Source organism: Copadichromis virginalis, linkage group LG19 (genome assembly GCF_057382275.1).
Source record: "Copadichromis virginalis isolate Kocher_CV1m ecotype Utaka linkage group LG19, C_Virginalis_male_GT1.1, whole genome shotgun sequence".
Classification (NCBI taxonomy): Eukaryota; Metazoa; Chordata; class Actinopteri; order Cichliformes; family Cichlidae; genus Copadichromis; species Copadichromis virginalis.
Window position 1 is genome coordinate 33434825 of NC_140636.1, and position 15449 is coordinate 33450273.

General features: G+C 42.1%; 1 protein-coding gene and 1 long non-coding RNA gene across 3 annotated transcripts in view; both read right to left on the reverse strand.

Annotated features, from left to right (window-relative positions):
- kif26ab (kinesin family member 26Ab) overlaps nt 1-11626 on the reverse strand; it is a 69441-nt gene extending 57815 nt beyond the window's left edge. Inside the window, exons 1-2 of one of the 2 annotated variants that reach the window (XM_085441189.1) lie at nt 11330-11626; nt 9144-9362 (exon numbers count right to left, since the gene is read on the reverse strand). In XM_085441189.1, the coding sequence (XP_085297315.1) occupies nt 9144-9362; nt 11330-11464 (354 nt within the window). In that variant the 5' untranslated portion in view covers nt 11465-11626. Of the gene's footprint in view, nt 1-9143; nt 9363-9603; nt 9834-11329 lie in introns of those variants that run through there. The other variant, XM_085441187.1, reaches the window with a different exon arrangement.
- Nucleotides 11627-14409: 2783 nt separating this feature from the next.
- LOC146686581 (uncharacterized) lies at nt 14410-15118 on the reverse strand. Its single transcript, XR_014916730.1, has 2 exons — nt 15070-15118; nt 14410-14906 (listed from the first exon to the last, which is right to left on the reverse strand). It is a non-coding gene; the product is annotated as an uncharacterized LOC146686581 (long non-coding RNA).
- Nucleotides 15119-15449: the final 331 nt, after the last annotated feature.

Here is a 15449-nt window from a genome sequence, read left to right on the forward strand (position 1 = left end):
AGACACAATGCTATCGGTAAATCTACACACATATACAAACACTCACTTGATGACAAGTCCCTCCATAGGTTTTTGCCCATCATCAGCATGTTAGCTGGGCACTTACCTTTGAGTCTGCACTGTGAGGCCTCCCCGGCAAGTTCCCCGAAAAGCTAGGACGGCTCTGCTTTTATAGGTGGTACTGAACTGATACTGAGCAGCAAACGCAGAGGATGGAGAGGCAGTTTGGGACTCGTAAACAGAGAGGTTTAAGTTTAAGTGCTCGACACACACGAAGGAGATAAAACAGCCCAGAGCTCTTCAGCAAAGAGAGTGACATCATAAAATAGAGCGGCCGTAACAAGAGGGGAAACATAAAGGACGGATCTATTAATGGGAGAGATGGTTCATAGGAGAAAGGCAGGGGAAGGTTTACTCCACGAGCATCTGCTGCTTGGGAGTAATGACAAGCTCGAGGTGGCACAGTTTATCAAGACAGTACATATCTGCTGATCTGAATATAAATCTAATTACCCTTCATTTTCTTTTTGTTTTTCCAACCAGTGACCTCTAAAGTGATTGTTATCGTGATACACTGTAGCTTATACATTAGCTCTTACTCTTTTCACTTTGCAGCCTGTTCAAAACACACTGCTACAGATTTCAAGCACTTTTTTCTTTATCTTTTTTATGATTTTTTTCGTGGCTCATCGAGAAGAGATTAAAAAAAAGGTCTGCAATCACACTTTTGTGAGTTTGTCTAGCAGCAAAACATCATTGTCTTATATTAATGTCGATTTTACAAAACAAAATCAATAAAACTTTTTTTTTCACATTTTCCCAAAGTATAAAAGTCTAAGGAAAAGGACTTCAGCTGCCAATCACAGACAAACAACGCAGCTATTTTATGACTTTTTCAGTTGAAAATCCATTATGAAAATCCATACGGCTGCGATTGACCTTTTCGTTGTTCCGCCTGTTGAAAAATTCAGCGACAACAATTTTCCATTGGAATAAAAGAAACTTTGATGCCATTTGTCGAACGCAGGGCTATGCCATTTCCTTTCAAATGTCAGCAGACAAATTGCCAAGTCAGGTCATTTGATAATGAGAGAAAAGTCCAAATTGAAACACATTTCTTCTTTACTTTAGCTTCCTCTCACTACAGAAGGTTTACCTGCTTTGATGCTAAGCTGACATTATTGATATTCATATACATAATAATACTTAGATGCTTAATGGCATTTTAGACCCTGATATATAAGCTAGTGATAAAACACAAGGGGTAAAGAAAGCTCATCATAACTAACCCCAGCAAGTACTAGAGTAATGCTACTGGATGGTTACCTTCTCCATGACCACCACCAGGCCAGTGAAGATAAAACGCCGACAGTAATAAAGCAATCATAAATTGGTAGTAGTTAAGATCAGAAAGACGGATGCATTCAGCAGCAAACTGGAAAGGATGGAGGGACTCTGACTGTGCTTCATCTCTATCTTTTTTTCCTCTGGTACTTTCACGCACATTCACACATCATCAATACCCACGCTCATCCTCACACATGGGGCGGGACACTCAAGCGTGAAATGAACATGAGCAGCGTGAACTTTGACTGGTATCTTTTTTTTATATACCGCGCCAGGATTTATGGAGCACTATATACGTATCTGAATGAGCTCCTGACAATAAAGAATAGCCTAAAGCATAGCTGGGGAGTCCGGTGGAGATGAGTTAACACAAGCCATCTACAAGTCACACCACAACTCATCGCTATCCATCTGCTATTACACAAACACAAATAGAATCAGAGAGAGATGCATGCACACTATTGCTCTGACACATATGGGGAAATATGACATGACAGCAGACTGGTGCACTTACGGAGCAGCTGCAAACCGCAGCCACAGTTTACTACTCTTGGCCACTCAGGGGCTCCTCTGGGAATAAAAGGAAAGAAATATTACATTGCCCAAACAACAAACATGATTGCAGGCATGTTGCAGAGAGTAATTACTTTGCTTGGAGGTGCAGAAGAGTCTTTTAGGATTCCTTTAAATTCTCTAAACAAGCCAATTGTGGATAAAAATTACCCGTTTTTAAAAAAAAAATGTAATATGTAAAGTGACACGTCCTGATTAGTGATCTCTAAGCTTCTTATTCACTTGCTTCTGTAGCATCTAACTCTTCGAGTGGCTAAATATTCCCAAAGAGGCCACACACTGGCAACTTCATGAACTGGAAGGTGAGAAGTAGATGCTCCATTAACATCTTGCAAAGAGGAAAACAAACAAGGCAATGTCAAGTCTAACTCAGGCAGCATACTCAACTGATCCACTGTTTGCTGTCAGCAAGAGAGCCACGCCCAAAACAGCCCTGAGTTTGCTGTCTGCACATCCATCTTGGCAAGGATACACAGTGCTGGCATTCTCTTTCAGCACATTGCTATAAGCCAGGCGATTTGTCTGCTACCACAAGGCCTTCTGTCAATTGAGTGCGTTTTATGGAGCCAGCAGGAGATTACCTCCAACTCAGTGCTCCTCAGTGTCTGTGTACCATGTTGAAAATTTATCTCAACAACTATGTTTTTTCTGCCTCCCAATACTCTGAATCAGACTCAATAATGGAGTGCAGTCTGCCCGGATTGTGTACATCTCACTTCAACATGACATATGGATCCAAGCGCCAGGAGTACCAAGAGCGCGTGAAACAAACACACACGTGCAATTTTCTTTTTCACGCTCATATTTACGCACGCGCACCTCACCCTAAATGAACAAGTCAAACTGATTAATTCCCACTGGTTAGACTTCTTGTTGCATTCGTGTTCGTTGTTCACTGACATTTCTGCCTTTGTTGTTCTGTTCTCATGCTCTGCAGACCTGTGCCGTGCCGTAACACATTGGCCTGTCAGCCTAGACTGCAAATCCATTGTTTCATTTCAGTCTGGCTCATTGTAACACATGATCCCTCACCAAATAGCAGCAAACCCATTCAGACACATGTTATTATGTATGGCAATTATTTTTCAAACCCACTAAGAATAAGAAGCCGACATGGGATATAGGTGTTGTCACAGTCGGAGCATTACAGGGTGCTTTGATTCAGCTTAATCCTGTAAAGATGACTGATCATAAAATAAATGGGATACTAGCGTAGTAAAGTAAACATGTATCTGTGAACAACTGTTGACAGACATTTTAAATATTACTGCACTTAATTAACATCCAATCAAAAACTCAGAGAAGTACAAAGTATTTAGATTCCAGGGGACATATGTTTATTCACATTTTTTGGGATATAAAGACCATCTCTGTTTCCCTCTCATTAATTTCAATTACTCATGCCACTACAGACAGGTTAGCTTGGCAAAGCGACTGGAGCAGGTGGAAACAGCTATTATTCTATCCAGTTTTTAAAAATTGTTACTCCTGTCAAACATTGCCTTGTCATTTTTTTACACTTTTCCTTTCTTGTAGATAAAATAAATGAGATGCATGTTCATTTGTCACCTGCTATTTTCAGGTGATGTGTTATGCCAAGATGCAAACGGTTTGCAGCTTTATATCTAACATGTCAGTCATAAGAAGGGCACATTCACCTTTAACTCCTTGCAAGATAATAAATTAAGAAGTGTCAGGAAAAGTGAGGTTTCCTGCTTTTTATTAAAAAAGAGAATTTGTATTTAGTCAGCATATTAGCCCATGATTAAAGACACAAGATTCATGTTAGGACAATAAAGTGACTATCTGGTGAGGCCAGGACCAAAGGTCAAAACTGATGGTGCTGCGATTCTTGGTTTCCAGGTATGCCACAGCCAGAGAAAGCTCTTTTTGAGTCATTTAAGGTGATCTTTTATAAATAGTGACAAAACTATGACCAGCCAAAACCTTCAAACATGACAGCTGAAATGCCGTTAATAGAGGCGTGCAATGATTTTTAAATTAACTCTCGTTACTGTTAATAACGCATATTCCCCTGCCAATAATGAAATGATTTTACAGCTGCAGAAGCCTGGTAGTTGCTTTTACTCATACAGAAGATGGGTTAGAAACAAAAAGATTCAGATAATGTATTAAACACTGACATAAAATTTTAGTTCCAAGATTTATTCTTGCCTGCTTAATTTGACCTAATACCTTGACAGCAATGACTTCAGTTTAGATACAGTGATCTGCTACTTGTGAGACAGAGCTGCTCTTGTCTACATTTCTATCTCTTTCTAAATGCAAAGCTCACTTATTGGGAGTGTATATTTACAGTGAAGATCTAAGATGGAAAGAGATAACTGGAAGCAGCAGGGTAAATCCCCACATCTAAACAGCTCTAAAAAGCTTTGCTCACCTTGACAGGTAACTGTGGGAACATCTGCACGGCTCTCTGTAGACACTGCAATGGCATGCAGTAGCAGCAGAAAGGGCCAGATGGCCGAAGGAGGACACATTCAAGCAAATATGTGTGTGTGCCTGCTTGTGTGCGTACATTATGCGTGTATGTGTGTTAGTGGGCATCTGCTGGGGAGCCTCAGTCAGCTCCTGTTTCATCTTGCTCCCCTGAGCAAGGAGTGACATGCAGACTTGAGGAATGGAAGTTCCAGGTGGAGAATTCCGCAACCTCCTCCAACAGATTCCTGCGGTCTCCTCCTGATGAAAGGTGATGAGCATCAGCCTCACTGCAGCTCACTTTCCATCCAGACCCTTCAGACGTTGAATCTGTGCACCTTGAACCCATTTTCTGCTCTCTGCCTCATACCAATTTACCCTTGCAATTGTGATAAGTGGCAGACTGGCCAGCGACAATTGGGGTCAATTCACTTTCAGCTCACTAAATTAAAGATGTAAAATGAAACTGCAGCAGACACAGTGAAGATGTGGCCTTCATTCCAGAGTTGCCTGGAGGTTAAAAAATAAGGTTTGTGGCCAGTAAAAGTGCTCTGAAAGCAGGACCAGCTGTGAAAATCTGGAAGCAAGAAAGTGAATGAGAAATTCTTTACACTCCTTTAACTACTGACAGAGTTGTTCCACTGTTCAAATTTAAAGGGCTCTGGGAGCACTGGGCAGTTCAGAAGTATAGATGAAGATGAATAACAGGCTGAAAAATAATGGAGATGAAGGTTTTTGGAGGAGGTTTTTTCAAGGCAATTAAATTCCTGCAGCGCTCACAGTACTAACTTTGTGCTTTGTTCCACTGAGAAAAGAAAAAGGCGCCTGTCAATTCGGGGTGTCTCAGACAAATTTCGGTCTATACTGAAAAAGTATTGCCATTCCCGCAACACCCAGCACTGGATAAATGAAGCTGTGGGGATTGGGTAAAACGGCAGTACACAACTGCATGCTGCTGAGGCTCCCATATATAGTACAGCATGGTACCAGCATGACTGATGTCTATGGTCTCTGCACCACTTGACACCAGATTATTGCCCTACAGTTTAATACAGCCACATGCCATAAAGCAGAAGTCACACCGCATGCAGGGATAAAGCAAGAGCACAGCTCAGCTCAGAGTCTCTTCTATTCTCCTGCCTCGTCTCTCATCTCCTCCCAGGCCCGTTGCAGTGCTCGCACTGCTGAACAGCCGCACAGGCACACACATACACGTATCAGCGAGGGCCTCGGGGGCTCAGGTGCTTAGAGGTGAATAGAATAATATGGCCATGCTCTGTTTTAAGTCTACGTCAGTTTGGGTTTTCATTCTGTCCTCTGTCGTCTGCCCTCCTACAGCGAAGCTGCAGTGTGCTCTTGTTCCTGCACAGATCAGCTCCTTGAAACCTTAACCCACCATAAAAGCTGAGAGAAGTGACAGAAATGTCAGAGGGCAGTCAACAAAGGAGAGGTAACGGGAACCAGGCCTGCAGAGCTGCAGTCATTTACCCATTTCTCGCCTATATGTTTTGGACACTTTTAAACACACGCTCGCTTGTGCAAAATAGCAAAATATCATTCCTGAATCCTTAGCTGTGTATTCTGCCTCACCTATCTCTGGTCATCATAAATCAAAGACAAACATGCTCAGAACATGCTATGCCAGTGACTGTTTGGCCTGGAAACATTTGTTGGATGACATAAGGTTGATTAATTTCCTTTCTGTAGTGTTTCGGGAAATAAAACCTGATCCGAGACAGTTATATGGATTCACTAACGAGGCTGCATTTTAAATGGATCGAGGGTCAAATAAGGAGCAAAGCAGGAACAAATCAAACATGAATCCCAGTGAGTCATTTGTGAAAATTACCGTTCCTGTAATTTATGAATTCATCATGAAAAACCTGGCAAAAAGGCCTCGTGGTTCAAATTAATTTGTGCAGCCACATTCATAGTCACATTCACTCACCCTATCCATAATAGGCTGGAACACATTGTGCATATATCAGCAGTGCATTGTATTCTTGATTAGCTTGTGGTTTGCTCTCTATCAGCAAGATTTAACTTGATTCACTTGCTCATTATACTTTGATCTGTATGGTGGCCGGGGCAGAGGTCAGTGTCTCACTTCACTCATGGCAGAGGTGAGGCCTGGCTGCAATAAAAAACACCAACAGTTCAGCTTAATTCCAAATCTTTAAACCCTCACAGGCCCGCAGGACATTCTCTGTTAAGCAGTCAGCACACTCGTGCACTCCACAAGGTCCAAGGCTGGTTTTTACATTCATAGACATCTTTATTTATGATTGTCTGTCAGCACTGACCTGCAGTGAAACCTCAGTGCAATGGTTTGGAAAATGGAAATATTTAAAATACGTCCACAACTCAAAATTTATATTATCAGTAAAAGTACAAAAGTCATAGACATCATTTGCAAATAACAGTTTTCATATTTGATCTTAAAAATAGTTTAATGGTTTTGCAGATGCACTTAGTCCCTTTCTTACTGAAAGCTAGGTGGAAATTGATACCTCACCTCTCCATATGGTGCTAAGCTTTAGCCGAAAGCTGGCTAATTTAGCTTGCAGTAAGAAATTAACAGGTTTCTTTGAAACTGAGATTCAAGCAATCGTTTTACTTTGTGGCATACCTCACCTAACTGCTGTGTCCAGCCACAATAAGCATGCTAGAATTAGGAAATCCAGACTCTCTGCTGTTCTCTAGTCAAGGCATTCATTATTGTAGGTTTTAATTATGCAAATTAAGCAATTGAAGTGCCTTGATTAAATAGAGTCTGGTGGTTGTCAGTGTCTCTTCTTTTTTTTACCTGTCCTTTCAGGAAAGGGCACTTTTCCACGAGACTTTTCATTATCTTCTCTCTGAATAACATAAAATGTGTCAAGGCAGTTAAAATGTAGGGGTAGTAGCTCGAGGACCCAATTTCAGAAAAGTTAATTTAGGCTTGACCCCCTTAGCGTGATGTCATAAAATGGTTATAATCAGAAATTCATTGTAAATGTTATGCAAAAATCGTTGCTGCTGCTGCTTTGTTGAACATTCAAAGCAAGTGGACTGTGCACAAAAACATCACTGCATTGCTGCAATTGTCCACTTACACCACTGGGCTCCACAGAGCCACAATAAACAACAGCGTGGAGGGGAGAAGGGCTTTACTTCCCTGAGTTTCTTGTTCCTTTAGACCCAAACAGGAAAATGCAAAAGCTGTCTGGACTTCAATGTGTGTTAAAAGTCAGCTTTCCCTCCAGTCGCTTCATGTCTGAAAGCACATTCACTTGACCCAAACACTTTTCCTTGAATTTTTATCTACTCACTACTACTACTGTATTCAAACAATAAGTCTACAGCAGAGAAGGGGGGGGGAGGGATGCCTGGGGACCAAGCTGACTTCCTCCTCTCAAAAACGGGACGGCGGGCGGATGGGGAGGGAGGGGAAGTGTGACCTCAGTAAACAGTCTCCGCACTCATTTTTCCCATGACGGCCGCAGACACAACACTGGCTGAACTCTAGCAGGTATCCCAGCAGGCCACCTGAATAACCGTGTTGACCTTCTTCCCTCCATGGAGGAAGTAATTTGGAAGCGATCATCCATAACTGCATCCATCCTATGAGGCCCAACAGGTGAGCAGCTCAAACTCACAAAGACAATGGTTTTATTATCCTTCACCTAGGGGAAACCTATACCATAACGCTGGTACAATAACAGCACCCTGCCATCACTGTTTGCCACCCCGGAATTAAGGCGCAATTTAGCCATCAACAAGAGCAAAATACGGGGCAGAGGGGAAGTCTTCGTCTCTTTCTTCAGCCCAGAGCACCTGTTGAAGGCCACAAAGTACTGCTGGAGGGTCCCACACTAAAAAAGGGGAGGTCAGTTCCCAGGGCAGATAATAATAGTTAGGGTTTGGCTAATGTGTGGACTTAACCTGAAACCTGACTATAGATCTGATACACTCAAAACCACCTTTAAAGATTAGACCACACATACAGGTGATTCAAACCGGAGCACAGGTGCTGTCCAAATGTTTCCTTCTCCCTTATGTATTCTGTTCCTGTATGAACATCAGGTGCAGGCGTATTCAGGGTGAACCTTGTAGAGCAGTAATCCAATCTAACTTTGAGACTTTCCCTCTAAACTGGTACAACAAAGGAGAACCGACCCTGGGGCAAAAACCAGCGCGCCACAACAACAGTGGTCTCAGGGCCTATATTTAACAGCGGTGGGAATTGTGGGAGCAGCAACACAGGAACACTTTCAATGCACAGCGAAGGTCGACTGGGACTTAACTTCCTCCTCAGTCTCCAACGTGAGCGGGGCCTGCTTGTTTCGGCCCCTTCGACCCCCCCACACCCAACAGCAAAATAAAAAGATAAGCATTGTTTAGCCAAACAATAGGCCACTTTCAAAGTCTCAAAAGCTTCCATTTTCACTTCCAGAGCCAGCATTTTGAAGTCAAGTATAGCAATAAACAACTTTGCAAGTGGACTGTGAGAGCTTTCTTGGTGAAACATTAGCTGGATCTAATTTCACTGTTCATGTTTCAATGCGAAGAGCAGGTGCAGGTGGACACAAGCATCACTACAGAGCTCCTATCACTATTCTGTGGTAATAGTTACTATAATTTGCTTGCTTGATGGCTTTTTATGAAAATTTTACCATGAATTACTGTAAAGCAGAAGTGCAACTTGGGTGATCACAGTACTTTTCAATGCAAACAAAAAAAGTTAAAATGTGAGCGACAGAATGTGCTAAAAGATTTCAAAGATTACAAATTATAACACCAACCTTCAGTGAATTCTGGTCAGCCAGAGCTAGCGCTTGTTTCTTCAGCTCTGAGACTTTCTTCTGGCAACTTTGGCAAAAGCCTCCCTTCTCCTCCGACTCGGAGATGGGAACCGACCCGGCGCCCTCAGGAGGAGGTCGGCTGCTCCATTGCGCTTCCTCCGCGGAGTGAAGTCTTTTCCTGGGGGTCGCGGGAGAGTCTCCACCCGGACATCCCTCCACCTTCGGAACAAGCAAAGGTTTGGTTAACTTTTGAGGTTTCAAAAAAGAGTAGTTTGCACTTAAAAAGCGTCCAACTGTGACGGTGAAACTGTTTTGCCTGTACCTTGACAACCCGTTTGAATACAGAGCACCTGAAGTGCGCACCTCACAAAAGCTGATGTAAATAAAAACAATGCAAACTGTATTTAAGAATAAGCAAATTAGTTTTTTTACACGTAATCCTGTGCAGGGAGACACTTACAGTGAACACGCGGTTGTCATGGTCTCCACCATCAAAAGCTGAACTGCCCCAAGAGGAGCTCATTCTCCCAACTCAAGGTTGCACCTTCAGGAGAACGTCTTGAAACTCACGGATACTGTGGCTGAAAAATGTGAGACCGAGCCATAGGCTGCACCGAAGACCGGACTGAAGGTTATCAGTCATCTGTCACATCGCACCGGACCGGTGGCGACTGGGCGAAGGCAACTTGTGAGTGCGCCCCATGAAGCTCCAAAGTTGTGGAGGAGTTTTGGTACAGGAGGGCACTCAGCCGTGCGCAGGAGGCGGTGTTACTCTCCGAATGGGAGGGATAAAGAAACTTCCCTGCTCATGCGGCAATCGAGTTGTCTGTGAAGTGAACCATTATCGAATATTATACTAATTTAATTGCATAAAAACGTTTCCACTATTTCTTTATTAAAAATCTCAGTAGTTTCTCTCTCAGCTTGCTCTCTTCAGTTTATCACACGCGGATTTAAATAGCCATAGTCTAGAGTACAGTTTTAACGTTTTACAACTGTATTAAATGTAAAAATATCTTAAGAGATATAAAGAGATAAAAAAAAAAAAAATATATATATATATATATATATATATATATATATATATATATATATATATATATATATATATATATATATATATATATATATATATATGTTATATATGAAAAATATAATACTAGATGCCTTAATCACTTTAAGGTACCCAGTCTGTTATTTGGTAGGTAGGGCTATATAAAACCCTAAATTGGAGCTTAATTAAACTAATGTCAAAGACAACATCTTACATGAATGATAATGATAATATGAATCTTCTTGTAGGGTTTTTTTTTTGTGCTTTATTCGCTTTCAGGGTGCACCGTCAACTGTTGCCTCTCAGGGAGCAGAGATGTTTGTCGCTGATGTTACTCTGGCGCCATCCTCCGTCAGAAATAAAGAACACCATCTCTCAAATTGAAGAGGGTGGGCTCTCCACGGTTAAATATTTAATTGGTAAACTTTGAATATTTCATGCGGGTGATGTAAGCGACAGTCGCCACATGCCCTGCTGTCCTGCACATAAGAAACGGTTTCTCTTTTTTCTCTCCCCATAAAAAGATTTTAATTTATTTCACTTTTTTCTCGTCCACTTCTTTTGCACAAGTCATATCAGCCAATGGTGACGTTTTAAACGTAAATATAACCTCCAATATATGTTTTTATCGTCGGCTGCAACATTTCTCGGGGCTGAAAGGGGCTTGTCAAAAGACACTGGAAGATTTATTATTAGGAAATTAAGACTTAAATTAAACAACGCACCTTGTAATAAACATTTTTTCCACACCAGCTTATAAGTCATATTTAAATATGTTGGTAAGTTGTCACTGAATTGTCTACCAAGCCTTATAGGTGTATTTTTCCTCGTTTACTTTAACAGCAGTTAAAGAGAATTTAAGTTAAGGCGCTTTTATTTGCTGCAAAATGCTGAAGAAAGTATTAATACGCAAAACTGGAGATTCTTGAAATCAGTGAATGAAGCTGGAGGTTAACAGGGATCGCAGATGCTACGAGGTGCTGCTCACGGTCCTGAATAGCGGACAGGACCCGTCAAGCGCGCATCATTTATCTGGCTCGTCACTGTTTCCCACTTGTGCAAACAGCGCTCCAGCAAGAACATGCTCTCTGAGATAGCTTTTGTTTCAAACATCCCTTGAGAAAACTCTTACCTTTGTTTTTCTCTTCAGCAGGTGACTTGTAAACCCAAATATAATGTCCGAGTCGACGAAGAATGTCCCCAGGTCTATGACGCTGGGGTTGGGCTTCCCAGCTTCGGGAGACCCCGGTGAGTTTGGTAAAGCCATGTGGGCTGCAAGTGTACCCTAGAAAATATTCCACTCCCTGGGAAACCTATTTGATTCTTACAGCCATCTATTTTATATGTCTCGTACCCCCTAAAAAGATCCAAAGGGGTTTTTAATCCGGACATTCAGTCATTCAAGCTGAGCGCTCGCACGTGTGCGTAAAATAGCCACGACTTCCAGCAGCCCAATAAGAGGGAGGGAAACAAGCACTGCAATCCATCCGGTGCGCAAAAAGGTGTTTATATCCACTGAAATACTTTTTTATTATCCATGATCTTTGAGTGCTGTTGCAGGTCTGAGAGAGAAGCAGCACCTTGTGCATCTGCTGCACTCTCATCTCATCTCCTCTCCTCTCCCCCTCCCTCCCTTCCTCTCTCCCCCTCACTCAGCCTCCCTCTCTCTCCATCTCTCTCGCTCTCTGTTCCCTCAGATAGAGATGACCTGCTCTCATAGCCGATTTGCTGGTGCGTCGTTGTCATCCCCCTGGACGAACACGTAAAACACAATGACAATCCGGCTATAACCCCTAACGGCAGACCCCCTGTAATATTCCTGTATTATTCATGTAGGGGCTTGCAGTAACGACCCAATCAAAGCTTCTATGTTATATGTTTGTCTTATATACATATATAATGTTCCTATAATCTTCCTGCAGCAGAATGTACTGCAGCTCTGTGGTTAAAGTGTTGCTGTAGAAGCCAGTCTGGGATATAATCAAATATGAGGCACTTGATTTGTTTACCGTGATGACGGTTATCTGCAGTGATAGCCAATTTTGTTTGGATTGAAACAGATCAGCTTTTGATTGATTTTACTTTATTACAGTCTGTATCGAAATCAGATCAGCTCAAATTTCCTGTGAGATGTCCAAGGCGGAAAAATCTCCCGAGTGCTGAAATTCCTGATAATTTAAGGTGTTTGCTGCTTAAAAATGGAACTAACAGTTATAACTGAGTAAGATCGCATGGTTGCCAATCACTATGCAGCGAATAGCCTCAACTCTTCGAGCAAGATGCGGCTAAGATAGTGAGATTAAGAACGAGGCCAGTGGGTGGTTTCCCTGTGATCCAGCGGATCTATTATAAAAGTAATGAGTTGTCTTTAAAAAAAAAAAACAATTTAGAGACGATTAGTTTTTAGAATGAAAACAGGCGTTAAACAGAATAATCAGAGTGTTGTCCTGCCCGGGTTTAATTTACGAATATAAACCAGTTTTTCTTCTCAGACTGGACTGCACGGAAACAAACTGTAGTGATGATGTCATGCACATGGAGCCGCTCCTCGGTGAGCTACGTGTCACTGTGAAACGCGGCACCCGTGGTGGTTTCACCGAAACACTGGCTCGCATTTCTTGAAAACTGAATTCAAATTGACAAAGTATGCTTTTTTTAATGTTACAGCTGTAAGAATCCGCATTATTTCTTTTGGATTAAATTGATATAATGGGGTTAAGTGTCACCACCAAAGCCCATAAGAGCAGAAACAAATATTTGATAGGCTATATGTTGCACCTGAGAGTGCAGTTTAAATTAAGAAACACCACAGGCTGGTGTGGTATGTGGTATATTGGGCTCCGTGGTATAAGACTATGACATGATTAGCTTTATTTAGCTCTGAGTTTTAAAAGGTGCCTTCAAAGCCCCTGGAAACAGCAGTACACCTGTTGGCTGAGGTTGAAATCTGTGGATGGTTCCTTTAACTTAACAAATGAACTAGCTGAGCGGAAATCATATCTTGGGTGAAATTTATCTTTAACTTCAATCGTTTTATTAGTTTAGCTCATTAGTATCAGAGCCCAAATACAGTCAACTTTTATTCACAGTGGCTGTAAGTGTAAGTGTGACGTATCTGATCTGACTGCTGGAAAGTTGTAAGGTCACCGGGAGAGAGCGGCGGCTGCATGGAGCAAAGTTTTTCTTTGTCTTTCAGGAGGGCAGAGAAGATCAAGAGTGACTCTGGTGCAACAATTATGACTTGACAGCTAAGCAGAGGGGGGTTAATCATTTGTTTTATCCCCAGAACAACGCAACTCATCACACCCGCGTGCATGCACGCAAACACAGACACCTTCTTTTGTGTGATGGAGAGACAGGGGTTGTGAGAAGAGCAATAACTGCAATTCATAGTAAAGATGATTTACCATGTCCGTCACCCAGCCCTCCCCTCTGGAGGAGGTCTGGGTTGAGTCTCCTCTGGCCGCTGATGAAATTCCAAAGACGGGATCCCCTGGGACTTCGTGTGCTGCTACATCTGCTGCCCTTGCGCACGTACAGGGAAATCGCTCTGGGCATCTCATTAAGTCCTCTCCTATGTCTTATCCTCTGACTGTGAGACCTCGATCTGCAGCTTCTCCCGGTGCACGGACAGGCTTTGTGAGAAACGTTTAGCAAATATTGATAGTTCTTGGCGCATGGAGGAGATCAAAAGAAAAAAAGGAAGGGGGCTGTCTAAAAAGGGGAGGGGGAATAAATGGTGCACACTGCTTTCATGAATGATTTATGCAATGTAGAGTAGCCTTTCCCTTCCCTGGGAAAAAGCATTTGGATTTACTTGTGTCAGATTGTGAGTCCTTAGTTTTGGTTTTCTCATCAAACCTTTAAGCAGATAAGAGACCTGAATGCAAACCTGTGGCTTTAATTAAGTCTATCTCAGTTTAGAGGCTTTTTAAACTAATTTAGACTAATAAATGATTTAATCAATATAATACAGACGGGAAAACAACAGCCCAGGAAAAATGATATTAAACCAAGTTAAATGGGGAAATAGCTGCTCCACGCTTAACTATTTGTTGATTAAAATGTCTTACCAGCAATTATTTTTCTCTGTTTTGTCAAATTAGATAGCAGCAGATGTGATTTTTCCATATTTACCACAGTTGCAATTTTCAGTACTTTGGACAGCGACCATCCCTGCAGACGTAAAGTACACAATCCCACGCATACCCATTAGTGACAAATGGTTCTTTATTGACTTCTGAACAGCAGCAACAGTAAAGCAGTGAAAAGGACGGGTGTTACAGCAGCAGGAGCAGCAGAGCTGTTAAAAAATTTGTATGTGCGCCAGCAGAATGAAATTACTGAACCCTGAAGATTTTTACAGCTCCCCGCAGCTCCTGGATTGCAGGTGTGATTGCAACACAAGGGGGCACAATGAGAGTAGGAGACAAAGGCGTGCATTAAGGAAGAAGAAAAGCAGAGCAATTCACTCTGTCGTTTAAAAAAAATTAATTTAAAAAAAGGCAAACGTTAGACCTTTCTGGTATAGAGTCACTCGAGAACAGTGTAGCTTCTTCTCCAAAGGTGGGAGCATTTGTCGTACTGGTCAAGTGGTCCTAAACATTTCACAATTTTGTTAAAGAACTGTTGAACTGTTGAGAACCACTTAATCAGAGAGACTACGCACGTCTTCATAGCAAGGTCCGTCCTCTAAACTGCTGATCTCACTAGTGAAAGAAACAACAACAGACAGAATTAAGTTCTGTTAATCTGTCGGTTAAGGCACAAGTCAAACACATCACGACAGCAGATTTCACACTGGGCCTGATGGAGAGCAAATACGCAAAAACTAACAAGGGGTTTCAGCCAACGTGCGCTGAGAAGACTTACCTAGAGATAGTTCTTTCCTCGCGGTGGTGTTTCTTTGTGTCATCCCAGCCCAGACTGACTAACTGCAGGGTTAAGAGCTCTTTATATAGCGTTTTGGGGTTGGTTCGTACAAGCCTCACATTCAGGCAGGAATGAGGCCCGTGCAGGTCCAACCGGATGAGCTGGGTTCCACCAGTAGGAGCACGACTGGGCAGCCACGCTCAAGACAAAGATAGCAACTGCTATCACATGAACATGAGGAATTTCACGTTATCTTTGTCTTTGTAGTTTGTTTAATTTCTGATGAAACTATCAATTGTCTCACAAAGTCTTACATTGTGTGAGCTGAAGGGCTGTGTTTGGGTTTCATGTCATGTAACACCTATTTTAAGCAGATACTC